The sequence below is a fragment of the Populus trichocarpa genome, chromosome 1 (assembly GCF_000002775.5).
Source record: "Populus trichocarpa isolate Nisqually-1 chromosome 1, P.trichocarpa_v4.1, whole genome shotgun sequence".
In the NCBI taxonomy this organism is placed as follows: Eukaryota; Viridiplantae; Streptophyta; class Magnoliopsida; order Malpighiales; family Salicaceae; genus Populus; species Populus trichocarpa.
The window spans coordinates 14,379,352-14,402,033 of record NC_037285.2 but is presented as its reverse complement, the minus strand read 5'-3'; the positions used below and the strand labels follow the sequence as shown (position 1 = coordinate 14,402,033).

The 22,682-nt window shown below is 32.5% G+C and overlaps 2 protein-coding genes across 2 annotated transcripts; one reads left to right on the top strand and one right to left on the bottom strand.

Moving 5' to 3' along the window:
• The first annotated feature begins 13,862 nt into the window (after positions 1-13,862).
• On the top strand, positions 13,863-16,016 carry LOC7478099 (transcription initiation factor TFIID subunit 9). The gene is made up of 3 exons (XM_002299551.4): positions 13,863-14,031; positions 14,766-15,036; positions 15,416-16,016. The coding sequence occupies exons 2-3, from the start codon at positions 14,779-14,781 to the stop codon at positions 15,683-15,685; spliced, it is 528 nt and encodes a 175-aa protein (XP_002299587.3). The 5' UTR covers positions 13,863-14,031; positions 14,766-14,778; the 3' UTR covers positions 15,686-16,016.
• Positions 16,017-17,885: 1,869 nt separating this feature from the next.
• Positions 17,886-21,882, bottom strand: LOC7490942 (probable GTP diphosphokinase RSH2, chloroplastic). The gene is made up of 6 exons (XM_002298053.4): positions 20,628-21,882; positions 20,356-20,541; positions 19,423-19,880; positions 18,957-19,115; positions 18,526-18,877; positions 17,886-18,367 (listed from the first exon to the last, which is right to left on the bottom strand). The coding sequence occupies exons 1-6, from the start codon at positions 21,366-21,368 to the stop codon at positions 18,065-18,067; spliced, it is 2,199 nt and encodes a 732-aa protein (XP_002298089.3). The 5' UTR covers positions 21,369-21,882; the 3' UTR covers positions 17,886-18,064.
• Positions 21,883-22,682: the final 800 nt, after the last annotated feature.

Sequence of the window (22,682 nt, the reverse complement as noted above, 5' to 3'; positions counted from 1 at the left end):
ATTAATTTTATGAGAAATTATTAGGTGAACTTGATTGTTAATTGTTGAAGGATATGTCATTCTATTTAGCAAAACATCAACTTTAAATAAACAAACAACTACAGTTATAAACAAGATCAAGGGAGGGAAATATATATATATATAATGAGTGATTAATTTATTTTCATGAAATTCTCTTTTTTTATTGCTGTTATATTAATGAAGACAACATCAGCGTTAGTTGGGAAATAAGCTTATGGTACCGAACTTCAGGAAATAAGCTTAAAAAAAAAACAGTGTGTGCTAAAGAACTCCAGAAGAAATTATAGAAAAATTAAAAAGACTTGGCAAGATTACTGAATTGCAACTTTAACATTAGATGAAGCCCAGGAGAATCCCCTCATTCGTGACTGAACTTTTTGTCGTTGAACAAATTTCCTGTAGTGCCAACGTCCTGGGTAAAGGATCATTTTTTTCAGCTCCTTTGCGTGCTTGGAACTGAAATCAACTCCCTAATGTGAAATCTTCAAGGGCTCGACAACTGACCTTAAGATGTTTCATCCCATGAAAAACTTCAAGATTCAGCTTTTTCAGACGAGGAAATGATGATTCCGTAAATAAGTCCAAGAGGGACGATTGTTCATGCAAATCCACCAGCGAAAGTGACAACGTTTGGAGTGATTGAAACCCGCCAGTCATGACTTTGGAAGGAAGTAATTTGACACCAGCTTCAAGATTCAGAGATTTCAATTTGAAAACACATAAAGAATAACTCCTTATTTGTTAAATAATATTTATCTAAGATTATTAAGGGTAGAATAGTATTTTCAGTTTAACCTATATATAATTCATTCGTATTTAGGTTAACTTAAGCACTCATAATAAACAGATTATTGAGAATTTTAACCTTCTTTTATATTTGATCTGAATTAATTTAACATGGTATCAGAGTCTAGTTGATCGAACCCTTGGCTTGCTAATTTTATGGAACTCGTTGCCCCTGTAGAAATCATGTTCACCAATGTCAGAGTCACTGCTAGTATCAAAATCGTTATCATCATCCACTTCATTCCATGTAGGATGTTCCAGCACGCTCAATGCATTTCTTTGAAGCTTAACTTCAAATTCATTTTTCAAAACATCAGACATGGGTTGTTTGACATATTAAAAGATGGAGGATGAAGATCAAGTTTTGTGCTTGCGGCTGAAAAATTAATATCTGAACCTTTATTTTGGATTCTTCAGCTTCTGCAATTTGGTATTTCTGTCATGTCTCTGCAATTGTTTTGGTATTTCATCTTCTCTTCAATTTCTGCAATTTGGTATTTGCGTTCAGTTTCTGTAATTTTTTTTGGAGTGATATTTTGTCTTCCGTTTTTGCAAAATCTGGTATTTCGACTTTCCTCCAGCTTCTGCAATTTGGTATTTTTGTTCTGTCTCTGCAATTATTTTGGTATTTCATCTTCTCTTCAGTTTCTGTAATTTTATTTGGAGTGATATTTTGTCTTCCGTTTCTGCAAAATCTGGTATTTCGACTTTCCTTAAGCTTCTACAATTTGGTAGTTATGTTCTGTCTCTGCAATTGTTTTGGTATTTCATCTTCTCTTCAGTTTCTGCAATTTGGTATTTGGTATTTCTGTTCTGTCTCTGCAATTGTTTTGGTATTTCGTCTTCTCTTCAGTTTCTTCAATTTGGTATTTGCGTTCAGTTTCCTTCAGCTTCTGCTATGGCATCTACTACCAAAGAGATTGTTTGGTTACATTGGTTACTTGTTGATATGAGAGTTTTCTTTTCTCATCCTACTCCTATGTATTGTGACAACCAGAGTTCTATTCAGATTGCTCACAACTTGGTTTTTCATAAGCGAGCTAAGCACATTGAAATCGATTGTCATCTTACTCATCATCATCTCAAGCATGGCACCATTACTTTGTCTTTTGTTCCTTCTTCCTTGCAGATTGCATATTTCTTTACCAAGGCACATTTCATCTCTCATTTTTGTTTTCTAGTTGGCAAACTCTCGATGCTTGTAGCTGCTGCATCATTAGTTTGAGGGGAGATGTTAAATAATATTTATCTAGTCTTATTTATTAAGGGTAGAATAGTATTTTCAGTTTAACCTATATATAATTTCTTTGTATTTAGGTTAACTTAAGCACTCATAATAAATAGATTATTGAGAATTCTAACCTCCTTTTATATTTGATCTGAATTACTTTAACACTTATAACCTCACAGGGGAAATTAAGGTAATCATCAGTAGTAACCTCCACATCAAGTTCATGAACATTATGCCTAATTGCATTATTGATCAAACAATTTAGATGCAAAGGCTCAAGTATGCTTTAAACCGAAGGGTTCTTAGACCAAAATGCTTGTCCCGGTGGGCTAAAACACTGGTGATGATGCTCAATGACAGATTGATATGATCTTTTTTAGTTAAGTTTTGTTGGATAACAAGCGGCAATAGTAGGGCTCATGGTGGTGAAATCAAGATCAGGGAATGAAGACCATAGAGATCTCCATATATCGTTTTGATAAGATGCTGGTTTGAGCAATGAGTTTAATAGGAAGTGAGAGCGGAATGTGATGGAGGGTAGGGTCAGGGAGATCACTGATTCTGTTAATGTAATGGTTACCTTCATCTTTTGCCGCAAACCCAATGAGCTTCTTGCGTTTGGAAGGTCTTGTTTCCATTACAGAACAATGCATTAATGGCGGTTTGTTAGATTGATTCTTTCATGAGTTGCAGATTCTTATGGTTTCCAAAATACGTAGTGTTGAATCTCTCAGCGTTTTTAGCTAGTTTAGATTAGGGCTTGAAAGTTTCCAAAGAGTGAACTCTGAGGTAGGAACGTGAAGAGCGCATGAGCATGTTTTTTCAGTTTACACTATCCTTCATTTTTTAAAGTGAAAAGAATTCTTGAAAACAATTATAATGCCTCGTGTTGTAACCTTCTTCCTCTCTAATTCTAGAATATAAATTATACTCAATATGCCACATCCAATAATTTATTTAATAAATATAATGAGATTTGAGTTTTTCACGTAGCAATATTAATTAAATCAATTTAAATAAAAACATATGATAAAAAGATAGATTAGAGAATAAACCTAAATTGAAGAACAAATTACAAGCAATTAAATTAAATTTAGACTTATTCTAAAATATAAGAACAAAGTAAAGTAGTCTTTCTACTTTATATTGATTGGATCTAGCTAGCTTTATTAGCTTTACTTAAAACAGATGTATCTTTCTCAATTGTTTTAATAAGATGATTGATTTTTATTACAAAAATATGCATATGATTCTGAATTATAATATGGCTAATTAAAATATAAAATTATAATTTTAAAATAGAACCAACAAAGTTGAAGTAGAAAACATTGACCAAGAAATATAAAATTTATGCAACTGGCTTTAATACATGATATAAATTGACAATTTATCAAATCAATTTTTCTTTTCCTTTTTTATTCACCAAACTGAACTCTTTATTTTTCTCTTTAAATGTTTGGGTACTTAAAAATTAAGTTTTTCTTTCTTGCAAGATCAACAAGCATTAGACAACTCTAATTCCTACCTTATCTCTCGAATCATTTGTCACTGTATTATTGCTTCAGCAAAGCATTTTGATATTAGAATTTATTTGTTAAACATGGTTTTTCTCATTTTTCAATGCAAAACAAATATTAAAATATAAATTAATAGAAAAACATTCTTTTTACTGGAAGAAAAAATATTTTAACTTTGTAGAGATGAAAATAATTTCATTCATATTACCAGCTCGTAATATTCATAACATCTAAACTTAATATTATTTCAATAATTATTAACAGCACCACCTTCAACACTACCAGTGTGGTTGCGGTTGCTTTTCAAATAACTTTTCGTGCCGAAATGCATGTCAATGATGTTTTTTTATTTTTAAAAAATCATTTTTGACATCAGCACATCAAAACGATCTCAAACATACAAAACATATTAAATTTTAGCAAAAAAAAAATTGAATTTTTTAGGAATGCGGTTTGCACTGCGTTCCCAAACGGTTTCTACAACAATAACTATTCCACTATCAGCTCCACTTTAACATCATCATCATCACTCCATTATCAACCACCACCATCAATGTCATTACAAATACTATTTCTTTACCAATATAACTACTATTTTATCATCATTCTATCATAACCCTCCAACACCACACTATCATCAAAAGAACAACCAACAACAACAACATTTGGTTATCAATGTAACCATTACATCATCACTATTTTCATAATTCTTATATATTATTACTTCAACATTATTATTATCGTAACAACAATCTCTATTGCAAATCTTTGTTGTCGTCATTACTATCTTTACCTTATTAAATTAACCACCAAAATAATCATTATTTTATCACCAGTGTCACCATCATTATTCTCACAAAAATCATCATCCTATAACTACCACCACTATCATTAATATTATCTCAATCACTACCACAAATGCTATCACCAACACCACTACTATCATTACATATATCACCAAGACCACAAGTCCACAACTTTTCTCATCTTATTATCATCATTCAAAAACCATCGATGAAAAATAATTTATTTTATAGAAAAATATTTTTCTCAATATGTTCAAATAATGATAAATAACTTATGAAAAAAAATCTTTTTAAGAAAATATTTTATCCAAACAAATAAACATAATAAATCCCCAACACTAACAAAATCTTTCCCCAAGCACTCCTCGATAAAACATGAAGGCTTTAACAAGAATTTTACATCGTGATAAGACCAAGACTCCAATATTACCTAATTTATCCGCACAAGAGGATTAAGTTAATCAACTTTTTTTTTTTCTTTAATAAGATGATTAATTTTTAAGTACAACACATGTATATCATTCTACATTATAATATCGCTAAAATATAAAATTGAGATTTTAAAATAGAACCAACAAGGTTAAAGTAGAAAACATTGACCAAGACAACAAAATTTATACGATAGACTTTAATATGAAAGTCACACATGATCCTTCTAGTATAAATTCACAATTTGCCAAATCAATTTTTTTTTTATTCTATTATCTTTTACAAAATTAAACTCTTTATTTTTTGCTTTAAATGTTTGAGAACTCAAAAAAATATCAACTCCTACTTTATCTTTTACAGCTTATCTCTTAGTTACCCAATAGGATTTAGTCGACTCCTGACTTATCTCTTACAGTTTGTTTGGAATCAAATCACATGTGAAATTGAATTCAATTTCACGTGTGATTTGAATTTAATTGATAACTTATTACAATTCTTATATTTAGAATAAAATACTAAATCACATAATTGAATTCAATTATATTGTTTGGAATGTCTATGCAATTGAATTGAATTAGTAATTTTGACTATTTTTCCTTTAACTTATATTCAACAGGACTAGAAAGTTATTTATTTATATTTTGTATTACAAGAGATTTAGTTATCTTCTCTCCACTCCAAAAGAATATTTTTCCCCCATCTTTGTAGCATTGACAAATAAAGAAGCTAGTCCTTTAAAAATATCAGTGAAAAGGGCAACTAACAATTTTCCTTTGAATTTATTCACACTGAAGGTATTGTTTTCTTGAAGAACTTGGCAATTCATTGCATACAAAACCTTCAAGTTAGGTGATAATGATAATAATCTAGAAACTGCAATAGGACCAATATCAGTTCTTGAAACATCCAATCCGATCAGTTTAGGCAGCTTGTACCAAGGATGTGAGACCACACCACACTTCATATTTGATGTCCCAGCAACAAACCTTGAAACCATGGCAGCACCAGCCCATAAATGTTTAGTGGTTGTTAAAGATTGCTTCAAGAGCTATCAAGATTTTGTTATGTTAATCTTTTAGTTGCAGCAACAATAAATGGTTGTCCTAGTCTTTAGGAGTTGTTAGTCTATTAGTTGATTAGCAGACCATAGCATGATTTGGTGCTATAAGTTAGCAATTCAGTTTATTTCATTTACTATATATTTGTAAGGATTGCTTTCAATTAGTAAGCAATCAATTCATCTCAGTTCAATAAAACAATATACAAGAGTTTGTTATCTTTAATTGTCTTCTTATTATCTTTCTCCACTTAAATGCTTTTAATTGGTATCAGAGCTATTTTCTAAAGGGACTTGTAATGGAAGTTGAAGCAAGTCTTTTCTCATATTACCTCTTCTATTTTTTATGAAGAGAATTATCAATTTTGAGCAGTGAAAATGAAAACTTATTTGAAGGCCTTAGATCTTTGGGAAGCTATTTAAAAGGATTATGATGTTCCTCAATGACCAAATAATTCAACCATAACCTTGATCAAAGGCCACAAAAAGAGAAAATCAAAAGCAAAAGCATGTATGTTTGATGCTGTTTCAACAACCATTTTCACAAGAATAATGTCTCTTATTTTTACCATTTGAGGAGGAGCACACAGCTTTTTCAATAAAGTTTAATAACACAAAAGTGTGGCATAAAAGGTTGGGACATTGTCATCAATAACGAATGCTTGGTATAAAGAAGAATGATGTTGTAAAAGGTGTGCCTCTATTTACTAATCAATTACCAAACTGTCAAGCCTGTTAGTTTGGTAAGCAAAGCAAGAAACCATTTCCAAAATCAACTTGGAGATCTGCACAAAAACTCTAGTTAATCCATACTGATATGATTGACCCTCTAAAAACACCTTCAGTAAAAGGTCTATTACATTCTTTTCATTGATGACTTTACTAGAATGTGTTGGATTTTTTTTATGAAATACAAATCAGAAGTAGTTGGGATCTTTTGGAGAGTCAAGAAAAATATAGAGAATCAGAGTAGATGCAGAATTCAAGTCATTAGATCTAACAATGGTAAAGAATATGCTTCATTAGAGTTTAAACTATACTGTGAAGATGTTGGCATTGAACATCAACTCAAAGCTTCTTACACTCCAGAACAAAATGGAGTCAGTGAGAGGAAAAACGGATACATAATGGAGATGGTCAGATGCATGCTATATTTGAAGGATTTGCCCAAGATGTTTTGAGCAAAAGCAGCTAACACAACTGTTTTTCTTCATAATCGACTTCCAATAAAAATTTTGGAAGAAAATACATCATTTGAAGCTTGGTATAATTACAAACCATCACTAAGCTTTCTTAAAAAAATTTGCAGCATATGTTTTGTTCACGTTCCACAGATCAAGAGGGATAAGCTTGACAAAAAGGTTACACCAGGTATTTTTATAGGCTATATTTTTGTTTTTAAAGCCTACAAAGTATAACATCCTCAAACTCAGAAGATGGTCATTACAAGAGATGTTCATTTCCATGAAGAGGAACAATGAGACTAGAAAGACTCACAAAACAACAAGTTGTTTGGAGATGAAGATAAATCTCAATAGCAAGATGAATCAATTGATGATTCACCAATCAGAGGCACAAGATCCCTTTCAGACATTTATCAAAGGAGAAACGTAGCAATCTGAACCAAAAGGAAATGAAGAAGCTCACCAGGACTCTAGATGGTAGAAAGAAATGGAAGAGGAGATATCAATGATCCAAAAAAACTGCACCTGGGAACTGGTTGATAGACCACTAGAAAAAAACATCATTGGTGTAAAGTGGGTGTTCAGAACTAAACTAAATACAGATAGTTCCATCAAAAACATAAAGTCAGGTTGGTTGTTAAGGGGTTTACTCAGATATTTGGTGTTGATTATTCAGATATTTTAAACATCATTGGTGTAAAGTGGGTGTTCAGAACTAAACTAAATACAGATAGTTCCATCAAAAACATAAAGTCAGGTTGGTTGTTAAGGGGTTTATTCAGATATTTGGTCTTGATTATTCAGATATTTTTGCTCCTATAGTAAGAATGGACACCATCATACTATTATTTGTTATTGCTACACACAAGAATTGGAAGGTATTTTTTTTAGACGTTTAGTCAGCTTTCTTAAATGGTATTCTGCAAGAAGAGATTTATACTGAACAACTAGCTGGGTTTGTGATTAAAGGAAAAAAAAAGATAAAGTTTACTTGCTAAAAAAGGCTCTCTATGGATTAAAGTAAGCACCTAGAGCCTGGTATAGCAGAATTGATGATTATCTGATAAGCTTTGGCTTTCGAAAAAGCTTGTCTGAAGCAACTCTTTATGTAAAAAAGACTAACAATGATATTCTCATGATATCACTCTATGTTAATGATCTTCTAGTGACAAGAAGCAATGCAAAACAAGTTGAATAATTCGAGCAGAAGATGATGCAAGCTTTTGAAATGACTGATATTGGCCTCATGACATACTTTCTTGGAATGGAAATCAAGCAAAACAAGAATGAAATATTCATCTACCAGAAGAAGTATGCAAAGGAAATTTTGAAGAAATTTTATATGGAGAAATGCAAACCAACAACCACTCCAATGAATCAAAAAGACAAGTTCAGCAAAGAAAATGGAACCGATAGAGTTGATGAAGAGAAGTTCGGAAGCTTAATTGGTTGTTTGATGTATCTAACGGCAACCAGTCCTAATATACTTTATGCCACAAGTTTTCTATATCATTTCATGCATTGTCCAACTGAAATACATTTAAGAGAAGCCAAACGAATTCTAAGATACATCAAAGGAATAGTCAGTTTTGGTGTTCAATTTCAGAGGAGTCAAAAGCTAAAATTCTATGGCTTTTCTAACAGTGATTGGGGTGGATTTATTGATGACATGAAAAGTACTTATGAATTCTGTTTCAACTTAGGATCAGGAATGTTTTCATGGTCATCCAAGAAGCAAAACATTGTGGCACAATCCACTGTAGAAGCAAAATTTATTACAGCAGCAGTAGTAGTGAATCAAGCATTGTGGATTCAGAAGATTCTATGTGATTTGCACATAGAGGAGAAAGAAATAACAGGGATCTCAGTGGACAATCAAGCAGCCATAGCAATTTCTCACAATCTAGTGTTTCATGGAAAAATCAAACACTTTAACATCAAACTCTATTTTTTACGAGAGGTGCAGAAAAATGGTGATGTTATGTTGATCTATTGTAAGTTTGAAGATCAACTAGCTGACTTGTTTGTTAAACCTCTTCCAGTAAGTAGGTTTGAGTTTCTAAGATAAAAGATTGGAATTTGTAACTCCTAAAGCAATGAGGAGTGTTGAAGATTGCTTTAAGAGCTGTCAAGATTCTGTTATGTTAATCTTTTAGTTGCAGCAACAATAAATGGTTGTCCTAGTCTTTAGGAGTTGTTAATCTGTTAGTTTGTTAACACATCATAGCATGATTTGGTGCTATAAGTTAGCAATTCAGTTTATTTCATTTACTATATATTTATAAGGATTGCTTTCAATCAGTAAGTAATCAATTCATCTCAGTTCAATAAAACAGTATACAAGAGTTTGTTGTCTTTAACTTTCTTCTTACTTTTTTTCTCCACTTAAATACTTTCAGCGGTATTTATAACAACACCTCATAGTGCCTTAAACTTCCATTTCTTTTTACTCTCCAAGATAGTATTACATCTATCTGCCACCTTATCTTCCTCGGGCTCTTGCTATCTCTGTTTTGCACCAAACACACCTTAGATTCCTGTAATAGCCCACTACTCCTCTTTAAACCCCCACAATTCATAAGTTTAAGAGAGAAAAAATGGGATTCAATATAGTGATTGAAAAACATTTATGAGAAATAAGATTAACAAAAGAAAAAGAAATAATGAGCTCTAGAAATATGCCACCGAGAGTGGATGAGATTGAAAAGTCAGGAGTTAAATCTATTGAGAATAGAGTTTAGAATTGTGAATTTCTTGGACACGTATCAAATCCTGGCATTTTTTTATGAGATTGAGGGGGAAGGAGTTTAAGTGGAAATGGTAAACGTAAAACTACTTGTGATGGGTATCAAGGTTTTTATTGAGGAAAAGAAAGATAATAGTTTTAGAATAATATTTTTGGTGTTAATTTTTAGAGTAATTTATTTGCAAATCAAAAGGTCTCTCTTCTTATTTACTTTTTTCTATTGTTTATGATTTGAATTCCATTTGGAATTCAAATCAATACTCTCAAAAATATTTTTTTCAGTATTTTATTTTTTTAGAGAGAAAAATATCTTCATTCATACTACCAACTCACAATATGAATAACATCATAACTTAACTATTTCAATAACCACTAACATCACCATCATCATCATTATCACAATAATAATCACTCCACCACCAGCTCCACTTCAAAATCACCACCACCATCACTCTAATATCAACCACCACCATCAATGTCAATACAAATACCATCTTTTTACCAATATAACTACCATTTTATCATCATTTTGTCATAACCCTCCAACACCACACCACAACCAAAAGAACAACCACCAACCACGACACTTAGTTATCAGTGTCATTATTAATTCAACTCCATTACTACCACAATAACAATCTTCATTGTTAATCGTCGTCGTCGCCAATACCCACTACCTTGTTATTAAATTAACCACCAAAACAACCATTATTTTATCATTGCTGCCACCATTATTATTGTCATAAAAATCATCATTTTACAATGACCACTACTATCATCAACATTATCGCAATCACTACCATAAATGCTACCACTACAACCACCATAATTATTTCTATCATCAACTTCACAACTTTTCTTATTATATTATCATCATTAAGAAACCATCAATGAAAAACAAATTTTTTTATAAAAAAAAAAAAAAACTCCTTGATATCTTCAAATAATGAAAAATAACTTACGAAAAAATCTATTTCAAGTAAATATTTGAGGCAGAACCAAACATTCCATAGTGAGCATCCATTCTCATTTCTAGAACTGTCACACACAGTAGTCATACATGTACATACCATCTAGGATCTACTAATTCTCGTTATGCGACTTTAGACAAGGTATCTAGCTAACATAAAATATCAGTTTTGTGCTCTTGTTGGATCAGGAAAAGGTAAATTTCTCTAGCACCTAGCACCTGCTTGCCAAAGAAAAGGGGTACAGCTAGCATTGCTTTATATATAGTTACTTGATGAAAAAACAAACCCTCAGTATTGCTTTTTGCTTATTTACAAGTGAACGCAGAATTGAATAACTGAGAGATACCTTACTTGCAAAGTTGTGCAATCTCCCTCTTTACCACTTTTTTAACCTTTCCTGAGGGTTTGTCTTCACTATGTAGCTCTTTACCTTGCTTTCCTTCTCACTTTTTGGACGGCTGTTAATTTGTCTATCTATTACTTTTGTCATCAGACCACAAGCTATCCACATAGATTCCTGCTGTTTTCCACCTTCTCCTTCCTATAAATCCAGCGCTTCAAGTGGACATAGCCCACTGAGCTGGTTCTTCTACTAGAAAAACCTACCTTGATAAGGAATTAATAGTTCATTGAGCCTCACCAATATGGCCACATATGCCTACAGTGCTGCCAGCCGAAACTCATCACAAAGAGCATTAGCCATGGTGTTGGCTCTCGCATCAGCTGTGGTGCTATCACCATTGTATGTTAAGCGAAAGAACGACCATACGGGTTATTTTAATCATGAGACAAAATGGAGCTCTGGCTTTGTTCTTCCAATGGTGCTTGCTGGGCTAATAATTGCTATTAGGACAACTTCCTCTTCCATGTCAGTCCATAGAGGTGCTGCGGCTTCGTTCATTCCGTCTCCAGATCCCTCTTGGGTGCTTAGAATTGGGAGCTCTTCTTGGGGACTTGCTGGAGTGTTAGTGATGCTTGTGCTTGTGCTATCATGGCAAGACTCGGTTCAAGAATTCTTCTGGAGATAAAAGAAGGAGATCTAATTTTGTTCTTAGTATAGGCTATATATGTTTGTTGTTTTGGTTGGAATAGTATTAATTAACCTTATCATAGTTTCATCTTCTCCAAGTTCAAATTAATATTGTGAATTTCTAAGAAAATCTTGTTGGCGATTTTCATTGATCGATCATGAACGAGCTAGGATTTGTTTGTCTGGGCTGCCCGTAGCCTTGTATGAGCACGTCCATAAGAATTAATGGTATCGCCTAAAGTCAAAAGTTTATATTAGTCCTTCTACTCTTAATTTTGCAATACTGTAGCCTTTCTGCCTTATGTGTAATAACGTCAACATTCTACTACTAAAATTCTTTTTCTTTGATTCTCCCATTAACATCTATTAGAAACTTCCGTTAGATCCTTCCGTTAGCTAGACATGATTAATTACATGCTGGCATGTGTACTTATTATACTATTAATCACAAACGGCATCCTTGTACTCTTTATGACTTAAGAACTATTATTTCAAAAAAAAAACCCCAAATATTAAGAAAAAGAAATAATCAAAACTTTGAAAAAGAAATAAAATTTCAAATTTTGAAAAAATCCTACAAAATCAAAATTAAAATAATTAAAATTGTGATTTTTTTTCATTTTAAAAAAATATTAAAAAAAACTCTTAACATCCATTAAAAATGGTGTTAAATTCTTTCGTTAACTCTACCACATGCTGACTTGTGTATTTATTGTATTAATAATCACAAATTTCATCCTTCTACTCTTTACATTTTAAAAAAATATTATGTCAAAAAAATCCCAAATATTAGAAAATAAAAATAACCAAAACATTGAAAAAGAAATAAAAGTTCAAATTTTGAAAAAATACCTAGAAATTCAAAATTAAGATAATCAAACTTTTGAGTTTTTTTCATATTTAATAAAAACAATTATTCAAATTTCAATTATTCTGATTTTTCCAATTTGGGATGTCAACTTTATCAAACATGTAAGATCATTTGCAAAAGTTCAAAGCGCAGGAACCACATTAAGAAAAAATCTTAACATCCATTAAAAATAGTGTTAAATCCTTCCATTAACTCTACCACATGATTAATCTCATGCTGACATGTGTATTTATTATAACATATCTCATCCTTCTACTCTTTACATCTCAAAAAATATTATTTCAAAAAACTGTTCAAATATTAGGAATTTAAAATAATCAAAACTTTGAAAAAGAAATAGTAGTTCAAAATTCAAAAAAAAATGCCCAAAAGTTCAAAATTATGAATTTTTGTGCATTTCTAAATAACTTTTTTAATTAAAAACTCAATTATTTTGATTTCGTAGGATACTCAAACTTTTTCAGGTTCAAAAAATATTATTTCAAAAACCTATTCAAATATTAGAAATTTTTTCAGGTTTTTAGGACAACATACTCAAATTTTTTCATGCAGATCAGACATTATTTTTTATGCCAATAATATTATTTATCTCTAACATTTTCACAAATAAAAAGCATAGCATGATATAATAATCAACACCATCATAGATATTTTTATTTATTTTTATCTTTAAAATAAAATGAGTAATTTTTCATTTAAAAAAAGCATCACTTCTCTTTTTTTATGATTTTTTTTAAGTGAAAGCTATTATATCTTTATAAAAACCATTTTCACTCTCAACCTAATTTTTAAAAACATTCTTAAATATATTTTATATATTAATAGAGATTTGCTTTAAAACAAAACGATAAAAACATAGAAAAGACAGAAGGGAGAGAGACTTCATTTAATTTTATTTTATTTCACATTAAGGAAACGTACATCATTTCGTATTTGTGTTTATAGCTAAACTGTGTTTTTGAAAAAAATTAAGTTTTTTTCATTTTAAATTTATTTTTTTTATTTTTTTAGATGGTGTGTTAATATACAAATATTAAAAATAAAAAATTATTTTAATATATTTTTAGATAAAAAAAATATTTTTACAGCTATCTCCGCTGGCTAAAGATTAAATATTAACGGGCCACCATATTTAGAAGCGTTGGGCCCAATCAGTCGTATGCTGGCTTTAGGACAATGGGCTTCCTCAACGAAAACGATTTCTACGTGTAATGCTTCGGTTTGTTTCTCTACTTCCCTTCCCTTTCTGTTTTCTTCTTCGCACTCTCGCTCTCTGTAACTACATGGATTCACAATTGAATAATAGCAACAGAGAGTAATTTACTAAAATCTCTCCCAACAAGTCCTTGTTCCTTGGGATCAGCCCCAATCTCATTTCCAAGGTTAGTGCCTCAGTTGTCTCGCCTTCACTTTTGAATCGATCCCATCTAAGTATTTCATTTTTCTGTTTCGTTTTTTGAAATTTGTTTGAAGCAGCCAAAACCCACTTGTTAATTTCAGATGCGGTTTAGTTTTTTATTATTATTATTTATCTACGAATTATTGATCTTTCTTTTCTCTGCAAAGAAATTCATTTACTCCATATTGATAAGCTTGTACTTACAATCTTGTAGCATTTTAATACTTGCCCGACATTAGACCTAGAAGATATATATATATATATATATATATATATATATAGGATTTTTAAGGTGTTGTATGTGAAATTGCAATGGAGAAAATCGCCCCCAGCATGTTGGGTTTTGTTTTGTGGGTTATATCCTTCGCTTGAATACTTAAACAATTGAAAAGGCACGATAACAGCATAGCATTCAAAAACTTTCTTAAGCCTTTGGGCAGTCTTAAAGCTTACAGCAGGTATTCTGCGTTACGGAGATTTAGGGTCAAACCTGATTATCCATGTGATGGACCCTTGTACTAGCACACGGGTCTCTGTTTGCAAGCTGATTTAGTTGGTACAAGGTTTTAATTTTTCGGTTGTTTGGTTGATTTCGTATAAGACATATCCTGCTGGGCAAAAAGGATGTGTGTTGTGTTGTGTTGTGTTGTGTTGTGTTGTGTTGTGTTGGTTCTGTCTTTGGAGGTTTCTAATGTTGGCTTGTAATGCATGTTACAGACAAGCAGAGAGTATGGCGGAGGGAGAAGAAGACATGCCAAGGGATGCCAAGATTGTGAAATCATTGCTTAAATCAATGGGTGTCGAGGATTATGAACCTCGTGTTGTGCATCAGTTTTTGGAGTTGTGGTATCGTTATGTTGTTGATGTGTTGACAGATGCACAGGTTTATTCAGAGCATGCTAACAAAACTGCAATTGACTGTGATGATGTCAAGCTTGCTATTCAATCTAAAGTCAATTTCAGCTTCTCGCAACCCCCACCTAGAGAGGTAAGTGGCTATCCGTTGGATGATAAACCTCCTCCCCTTACTTGTTTTTTGACTCTTGACCATTGATCTTCAAATGATAGAACTTGCATGGACTCCCTTATTTCATTGCCTTCTCTCCCACTACCTGATTTTCAGTATTACTTTGGAATAGTGTTTGCTCGGTCGAAATGGAGCAAGTTTTAATATTGGTAAACTATCTTCATTTTTCCTCGAGTACGATATGATTCTTTTAACACATGTTAGCTGTAGATGGCGCAATCTTTTTTGTGATCAGTTACTATATTTGTTTTCTTCATCTCATGTAGAGGTTCAAGAAATGATGCCTAACATAAAAAAAATATATAATGATTCCTAACATCTTAAAGTTACCAATCTTCAGGTTTTACTAGAGTTGGCCAGAAATAGGAACAAAATCCCATTGCCTAAGTCAATAGCTGGGCCTGGTATCCCTCTTCCACCCGAGCAGGACACGTTGATCAGTCCAAACTATCAACTTGCTATCCCAAAGAAGCGGACGGCCCAGGCAATAGAAGAGACAGAGGAGGATGAAGAGAGTGCTGATCCCAACCAATCACAAGAACAGAAGACGGATCCTCCACAGCTTACTCCTCAAAGAGTATCCTTTCCTCTCACCAAACGTCCCAAGTGAGAATTATATATACTGCAACGTAGGATTCCAAGACATTCTCTTGACCTGAGAAGAATGAGCCCGTGTGAAAAGGAATTAAGGACGAACTATTGGATCATTGTAAAATTGAAGTCTTTATGTGAATGCTATGTGTTTTGGATTATTATGATTTTATTAGCTATAGGTTCCAAGTCATGTCTTCCATTAGTTGTTCAAGCAGTATGAATTCTCCTGATTCGAGTACACTCTTTACCCGGCTCAAGTTTGAATTATGTGATATGAGAATTGCTCTGATATAGTTCGGTTGACTTGGATAATTGATAAAAGTATATAAAAGTATAGTTTAATTTTATTTTATTTTTTCATGATATTTTTTTTAATATTAACATTATGATATGGTAGATTAATTTAGGCTTTGCAACTTAACCTGCAAAATCTACAACTCAAATCACGGACTCCAGTGGATTTAACAACTTTGTTTGTTTTTTTAAATTATTTTTTACTTAATGATATAATAACTAAAATAGATAAAAGTAAAATTGATCACTAACGAAATTTTGATATGTTTGTTTGATACTATAATAACCTCGTAAAAAACAAAACTGAAATAAATTATGAAAATTAATTTAATATCAATCAAATATTTAAGAATGAAATTGAAAAATAAAAGTAAAAAAAAATTCAGTGAAAATAATAAATATCACAAGATGGAATTAAAAAGAGAACTATTTGGTATTGTTAGTACACACAACCTAGCGAGTTAATTGTGAAATCTCTTAACTTAAACTCCATGCCTAGCTTGATTTTAGAATTAACTAGGATGAGAATTGCTTTTATGTGATCCAGTTGACCTGATGAGTCCAAAGCTAACTAGGACAACCAGTAAAAACATGGTTTGATTTAAAAAAAATCAATATGATATTTTTTTTTAATATCGAAACAATTTAGGCTTCACAACTTAACTCTTGGATTTCACTAGATTTAAAAACTTTATTTTTTAAAATTAATTTTTTTAATGATATAATAACAAAAATAAACATTTGTATAATTGAGTATCAACCAAATATCGAAATGTTTGTTTAAAAATATGATAAGCTCATAGAAAAAAATTCAAAATAAATTATGATCAATTTAAAATCAACAAAATATTTGAAGAATAAAATTGAAAGAAAGAAGCTAAAAAGCATTTATTGGAAAAATGCATAAAAAATTAAGCAACAATCAAATATTGGGATATTTATATAAAACTGTGATAAATTTATAGAAAAAAAAATTATAATTCAACAATATGCTGAATAATAAAATTGAAAGAAAGAAGCTAAATTTTTTTAAAAAAATGCATAAAAAGAAAAAAATATAAAATAAAATAAAAAAGTCACTTCCTTCACTGTTTATATTAATGAACAATAAGAGGCGAGGGAACTCAAGTTTTCTAGTGTTTGTTTGAAAGTATACTAGAAGTTGCTTTTTAATATGTTTTTCACTTAATAATGTATTAAAATATATTTTTTATTTATTTTTAAATTTTATTTTTGACATCAGCACATCAAAACGGTCCAAAAACAAAAAAAATAATTAATTTGAATCTAAAAAGATTCAAAAATTTACAAAAATATAGTTAGACCGCAATGTTAAACAAAATCTTAGTGTAGTGGTTAATTATTTGGTAAGCCCATCTTGCAAATCACATATTAGTTTTTCTTTAGTTGTTTTTCAAAATGTTTTTTCTCATAAATACATCAAAATAATATTTTTATTTTTTAAATTTTATTTTTGATATCCATATATTAAAATAATCTAAAATTACTAAAAAAAAATTAATTAAAAAAAAATATCATAAAAAACAGGTGAACCCAGTCTGTCTCTTCACATAAAAGAAGCATGGAAGAACTTGTTGATGTAGCCTCATAACTAGTGAGACTGGGCAGCAAGTTCCCATGGAATAGCGCCATAAAACATGTAGCTGGCGTCTACCTGTCCAATACGCATGACAGTTTTCACATTTAACTTTACAGAGACAGAATAACTTGAACGTTCTATACTGACTCAACATTGAAAGTGATGGGTGTCAGTGGCACAATGGTAAATTGGAAATAGAAGGCGAATGGCTGCTGCAACAACGCCTCCGTCTGCATTTCCTTCAAAACATCAATCTAAATCCAAATAACAAGACCAAACTAGAGCGGAGAATAATAAGATTCACGATAATCACAAGAATTCATAGTGGGGAAGTGAGAAAATAAATCTTTGTTGATCGTTTTGAGTCCAGTTAGCCATGGCCTTTTTCATACCAGAACCATATAACTGTTCTGTACAAACATCTGCATGTCCAAGAATAACCAATTGTCACTAAATGGGGTATATACTATTTATCGGTCTATAAGCAATGGGTCAACTTCTCTATCCAACAGTGCCGCTAACAGCAGGAACTGTGCTTGAAACAGGGGCTGAGCCACGTTCATACATGCGCTGAATCTCTTCCCTGTAGTCGGACAAAGATTTGTCAGGTATAGCTGGAGTTAGCTCCACGACATCCCCCATCTTTAGCTTGCAAGTCACATCATACACTGGCCGATGGTTCAGCCTTGGCCTCAACTCTTCCTTCACGGGAAACCCATATGGGGACCATCTTGAACTCGTACGCCCAGCCCTTTCCAGCAGATCCATCACTGTTGAGTTTGCAGGAAACTCTTGCACAGACATCTGCAATATTCACAAAGCATGCATATTCAGTAAAGGACTAGTCAACAATTTACTTTTCTTTGTTCACTCACTTTGACTGGAGATGCCGCAACCCCTAGTGCCTATTATGAGCCAAGCTTCTTCTCATTACATTAAACCATACATGGAAGGAGCCTAACCTTATCACTCTCAATCATAATGACGAAGACAGGTCCATCTTGCCCACAGTGAGGCTTGTAAGAATATGGGCAGCCATCAGAATGTGAAGGGAATGTGCATGGAGGCTTTATGGAATCACCACAGCCAATGAAAGAATGATCTTTGCTCATTGTCTCGCACTGCCAGGTTATGACCCATCTTGCCCACTCAACCATCTGAAGCACAAATGAGGAGTGCTTGCTATCACCTTCCTTGTACCTCCAATGAGCTGCAAATCCAAACTCTGCTTGCAGATGCATCTCCCTTGTTCGAATCTGAACTTCAAGTGGCACTGTGCCCTCACCCATTACTACTGTATGAAGAGATCGATACCTGCAAATAAAAATCAAAGTTTGAAAAGAACAATACATTCGATAGCAACCACCAATAACAAGCCAAAGCCAAAACATACCCATTGAACTTCGGATTATTTATATAGTCTTTGAATTTTCCAGGTACTTCGGACCATAAACGCTGAACAACTCTCAATGCTCTATAGCAGTCTTCGTTATTTTCGACAATCAGACGCAACCCATGAATATCATGGATCTGATCCATGTTCAGCTTTTTCCTACACAAATTTAAACTCTCTTGTTAGAAAAACACACAGAATGATAATTGCACAAAAAACTAATAAGTTGATCTCATAGTTCGTTGTCAATTCAGAACTTGTGAAAAACTTTTCCACCTTAAGAATTTGAGGGGCACAACCATAAATTTTGGTTAAATAATTGTTTTAATCTAACTATCTTATCTGTCCGTGCTTCAGAAGCCCTAGAGTTGATGCAAGAGCTATAGCCCTAGTAATCAAAGTAATGACCAACTGAATGAACACTCCACGCCCAAGTGTGTGAGTGAGAGAGAGAGAGAGAGCGTACTTCAACATTTTGCAATAAGTGCTATATAAGCTTTTATGCCTTCCAGATAGATCGTAAGAAATGGCTTCATCCGTAAGAGCTTTCTCTAATTTCTCTTTAGCAGAAGCAATCATTGCCTCATCAAAAGAGTCCACAAGTCTAGCAGACAAATCTTTGTGCTGATCTGGGTTGAGATGCTTAAAACAAAGATTTTCCAACTGCTCTTTCCAACTGGAGATTCCTAAACGGTTGGCCAAGGGAGCAAATATCTCCGAAGTCTCTTTAGCAAATCTCTGTTGCTTCACCAAAGGCAATGCATCTAGCGTCATCATATTATGCAATCGATCAGCTAATTTAATCAGGACAGCCCTAGCATCTGCCATGGCAAGGAACATGGTGTGCAAGCGATCTGCCTCGACAGTTTTGCTTGCTGTATTGTTCTCACGAGCAAGCTTGCTCAGTTGGCTAAGCTTAGAGACCTGAGTGAATGTAACAGAGAACTAGATCAGAAGTTTGTAGATACTAGATCAACAGAAATGTATGGACTACATCAACCAAGGAAACTTCTTACAATTTCTTTCCAAGTTTCTCGTCTTTCAAGTGATGGGCCTCAAAAATGCAAGTAAAAAATGAATTCCAAATTTTGATCAATCTCTGCTGCTGTCAGATGCTCCTGACTTTTAAATATATTTTTTTAAAAAAATAAAGCTACTGCAGATCGAGTTCCATTTTCTACATTTAGCCTACGACCATATTCGTCATAAACAGTAAGCAGCAACTATCTCATCCTAGATGAAATAATGGAGTTGCAGACAAAGTCCAAAAACACTTCTTATATTAGTCCAATGTAGCTTCCATTTTAGAAAGAAACGTGCATGAAAAAAAAAACCTAATTGGTAGACAATATATATTAAGAAAAACTCATTAAAGTACATGAGAAATTCTGTCTCTTACCCCTTCAACCAAATCAGCCACCCCAGCTCCAAATGTTTTAAATATGTGGTCATAGCTTATGAAAGAATCATCCAAAGTGTCATGTAAAAGCCCTGCAGCAACCACTGTGGAATTGGCACCAATGATCGCAAGCAGAACTGCAGTCTCTACACAATGCTGCAAATAAGGATCCCCACTGGCTCGCATCTATAAGAAAACAACATAAAAAAATTCTCAAGAACACGAAACAAAAATTTAGAACAACAAAATCCAATAATAATTCTAACTTTTACCTGTCCCCTATGTGCTTTCTCAGCCTCATGAAAAGCCTTGATCACAAAATCATCACAAAAAATTGTGTGCCTTGATTGTGCGCCAAACAACAGCTCCTTAGCATAAGGCTCATAATTAGCGTCCACACAACTATCCTCCATACTAAAAGTCAATTCATCCACAACAACAGAAGATGAATCTTCATCAATACCATTATTGTGAACCTCAAAACTCGGAGAATCATAATCAACACAAGACCCTAATGCATTCCTCACAAACCCATTAAAGAGCCCATTAGCCCCACTGCGAAACGACCCATGAATTGAACTCTGAAAACCCACATCACAACCACTCCTTTCTCTAGCAATCCTCGTAGGAGGACTACTAGAACAAGAGACTTGACCTTGCAGAACCGAAACCGGACTTTGATCCCTCTTTATAGAAGACCCAGCAAGGCATTTACTTGGTGTGTAGCAAAATGAACTACTCAATTCCTTCAATTCGTCTCCTCTATCATGCCACCCCAGCTCCTCTCTATCACCCGAAAATGATGCATGTTTCACTGCTGGGGATGAAAACAAACGAGATAAACCACCAACAATTGGTTTCTGAGAGGAAGATGCACTAGACGAAGCTGTTGATGAAGATCTTGAATTCAATTCAAAATCATAATTTGCGTGTGCGTTGATTTGGCATGGATATGGTGTTGAACACACGCTACTAGGTGGGCTCGCGTATAAAGCTATTGTTGGGACTGCCATGGCTGTATAATGACCAGATTTTTCTCAAAAACAACACCCCAGAATCCCAGATCAAGCAAAAAGATTTTGCTTTCTCAAATTTTAACAAAGACCCACTATTTTTCTCTAAAAACCCATAAATTTTATAAGGATTTTATGAAGATTCGGTGAATTTTTTGAAAGACCCAATTAGATCAGGATTGGTTATAAATAAGAAAAGTATACAAAAAACCGAAAATTCAAGTGAGTTTTCGTTAACAGTTTTGGAGGTGAGGAGGAGGAGGAGGAGAAATAAAGCTAGAATTAATGCGTATGTACAGATTTATAAAGGTTTGATTTATTTATTTTTTTGACTTTTTAAGGGAAGAACACTAAAGGACATGAAATCAAAGAGAAAGAATTTACAGAAATTTTAATTTAACAAAAGAAAAAATAGAGAGTCAAAAGAAAGTTAGGATTTGTATTTTGTACAGGTACTGGGAGAGAAAGAATGTTCTTCTTTTGTGAAAATCTCACTGTTCCTCTCTCTCTCTCACCTCTGGTCTTAATTTGTTTAGAAGCCAGAGGAAGGAACAGTAAAAGTACGGAAATATCCTTAGTAAAAAACCAAGTTAACGGAATTGGTTGTTTGGGTTGCCCAATAAGTTTGGGTGTTTTTCCAGCGAAAAAAAGAATTTAGAAAATAATACAGTTCGGTAGAAACAACAGTTTTGAAGTGCGGTATTTTCATTTGAAGAGGGAGGAAAAGAAAAAAAAAAGAATAATACTATAGTCACATTAAAATTATTATAATAATATTATTATTAATATTATTAAAAAAAATTGATTAGACAGATCTAATAACATTAAAAAAAAATTATCAATAACAACTAAAATAGATTATACTCATTGTTTAGAAACAAAAAACAATGGATGATTTAATTTATTTGAGCGCGGCTATAATTTATAACCCTTTTTAATATTATTAAATTAATTTTTTCAATATTTTTTTATCTTAAAAATATCATTATTGAAATTTTAGTGTATAAGATCTCATTATTTCTCTCTTTTTTTTCTCTCTTTCAAAAACTCATTTTGTCCACTTATTTAAAAAGTCATACTTTATTACTGTAATTTTTACCAAACCATGCTGTTTTTTTAAAAAATATATATATTTATATTTAGATTGATACCGCTAAATATAATTGATGTTTCTCCTTTCAAAACCAACAAACCAATTCAAAGAACAAAAGTAACTGTTTTAGCAATTACACAAGTAAAAAAAGCTATTTTTTAAAAAAGAAAAATAGATCTATTTAAAAAAAAAAATCCACAAATATATAAAGGAGTCTGAGT